The 1,314-nt window shown below is 47.7% G+C and overlaps 1 protein-coding gene across 1 annotated transcript in view; it reads left to right on the top strand.

Moving 5' to 3' along the window:
* LOC106810192 (disco-interacting protein 2-like) overlaps window positions 1-1,314 on the top strand; it is a gene marked incomplete in the record, with an annotated part of 60,788 nt that overhangs the window by 37,979 nt on the left and 21,495 nt on the right. Inside the window, 2 exon segments of the mRNA XM_014813473.1 lie at window positions 4-55; window positions 513-649. Of these exon segments, the coding sequence (XP_014668959.1) occupies window positions 4-55; window positions 513-649 (189 nt within the window).

Below are 1,314 nucleotides of genomic sequence, written 5' to 3' on the forward strand. Positions count from 1 at the left end.
GAGAACAGCCTGACGTCGCTGACGCTGCAGGACTGCGGCCAAGTGCTGCCCGGATGTAAGTCGATATATGTGTGTGTGTTAAAAATTACGATAATGACAGGTTAGGCCACCTTTTTTTGTTTTGTTGGTTCACGACTTATGCGAGTTTTACTGTATATACTTTATATTTTACCCAGCCCCCTGTTCAATTTTATATCTAGAAAATAACCCAGTTGAACTACACTCCAAAGTACATACCATGGGTCCATATTCAATACATGTGTGTTTATATTTGTGCAGCTATGATGGTCGTGGTGGCACTCAAGAGACAGCCGTACGCACGCACGCACGCACGCACACGCACGCACGCACACACACATACATATACATGTGTGTTTATATTTGTGCAGCTATGATGGTCGTGGTGGCACTCAAGAGACAGCCGCACGCACGCACGCACGCACGCACGCACGCACGCACGCACACACACCCTCACACCACATACATATACATGTGTGTTTGTATTTGTGCAGCTATGATGGTCGTGGTGGCGCTGGAGGGACAGCCGTACGTGTGCAAGACGGACGAGGTCGGGGAACTGTGCATATCCGCCGGCTCCACGGGCGGCAGCTACTGGGGCTTGCTAGGTCTCACCAATAGCTGCTTCAAGGTGAGTGTAATTAGCGGAGACAGAGAGCATGAGGCAGAGTGAGACCGTATATAGCTAGTACTGACATGATGTGTTGTCCACAGTGGTTTGGTAGGCAGTATACATAGCTACTGGGGCTTGCTAGGTCTCACCAATAGCTGCTTCAAGGTGAGTGTAATTAGCGGAGACAGAGAGTGTGAGGCAGAGACAGTATATAGCTAGTACTGACATGATGTATTGTCTACAGTGGTTTGGTAGGCAGTATACATAGCTACTGGGGGGCCTGCTAGGTCTCACCAATAGCTGCTTCAAGGTGAGTGTATAAACATGCAGGGAGAGAAACTGAACCATATAGAAGTAGAGGAAGAGATCGGTATGAAGACCTAGTACTGACAAGATGTGTTGTTCATAGTTGTTTGGTAGGCAGTATACATAGCTACTGGGGGGCTTGCTAGGTCTCACCAATAGCTGCTTCAAGGTGAGTGTATAAACACGCAGGGAGAGAAACTGAACCATATAGAAGTAGAGGAAGAGATGGGTATGAAGAGGCAGAGGCAGTAGCTGTTACTAACATGTGTTGTCCACAGTGGTTTGGTGTTGGTAGGCAGTAGTTACGCTCAAGGGGTCGTTGTCATATCAGGTACTACAGATATGTACCCGAGGTACATATATGTATACACAAAGTG

Source organism: Priapulus caudatus, unplaced genomic scaffold (assembly GCF_000485595.1).
Source record: "Priapulus caudatus unplaced genomic scaffold, Priapulus_caudatus-5.0.1 Scaffold418, whole genome shotgun sequence".
Classification (NCBI taxonomy): domain Eukaryota; kingdom Metazoa; phylum Priapulida; class Priapulimorpha; order Priapulimorphida; family Priapulidae; genus Priapulus; species Priapulus caudatus.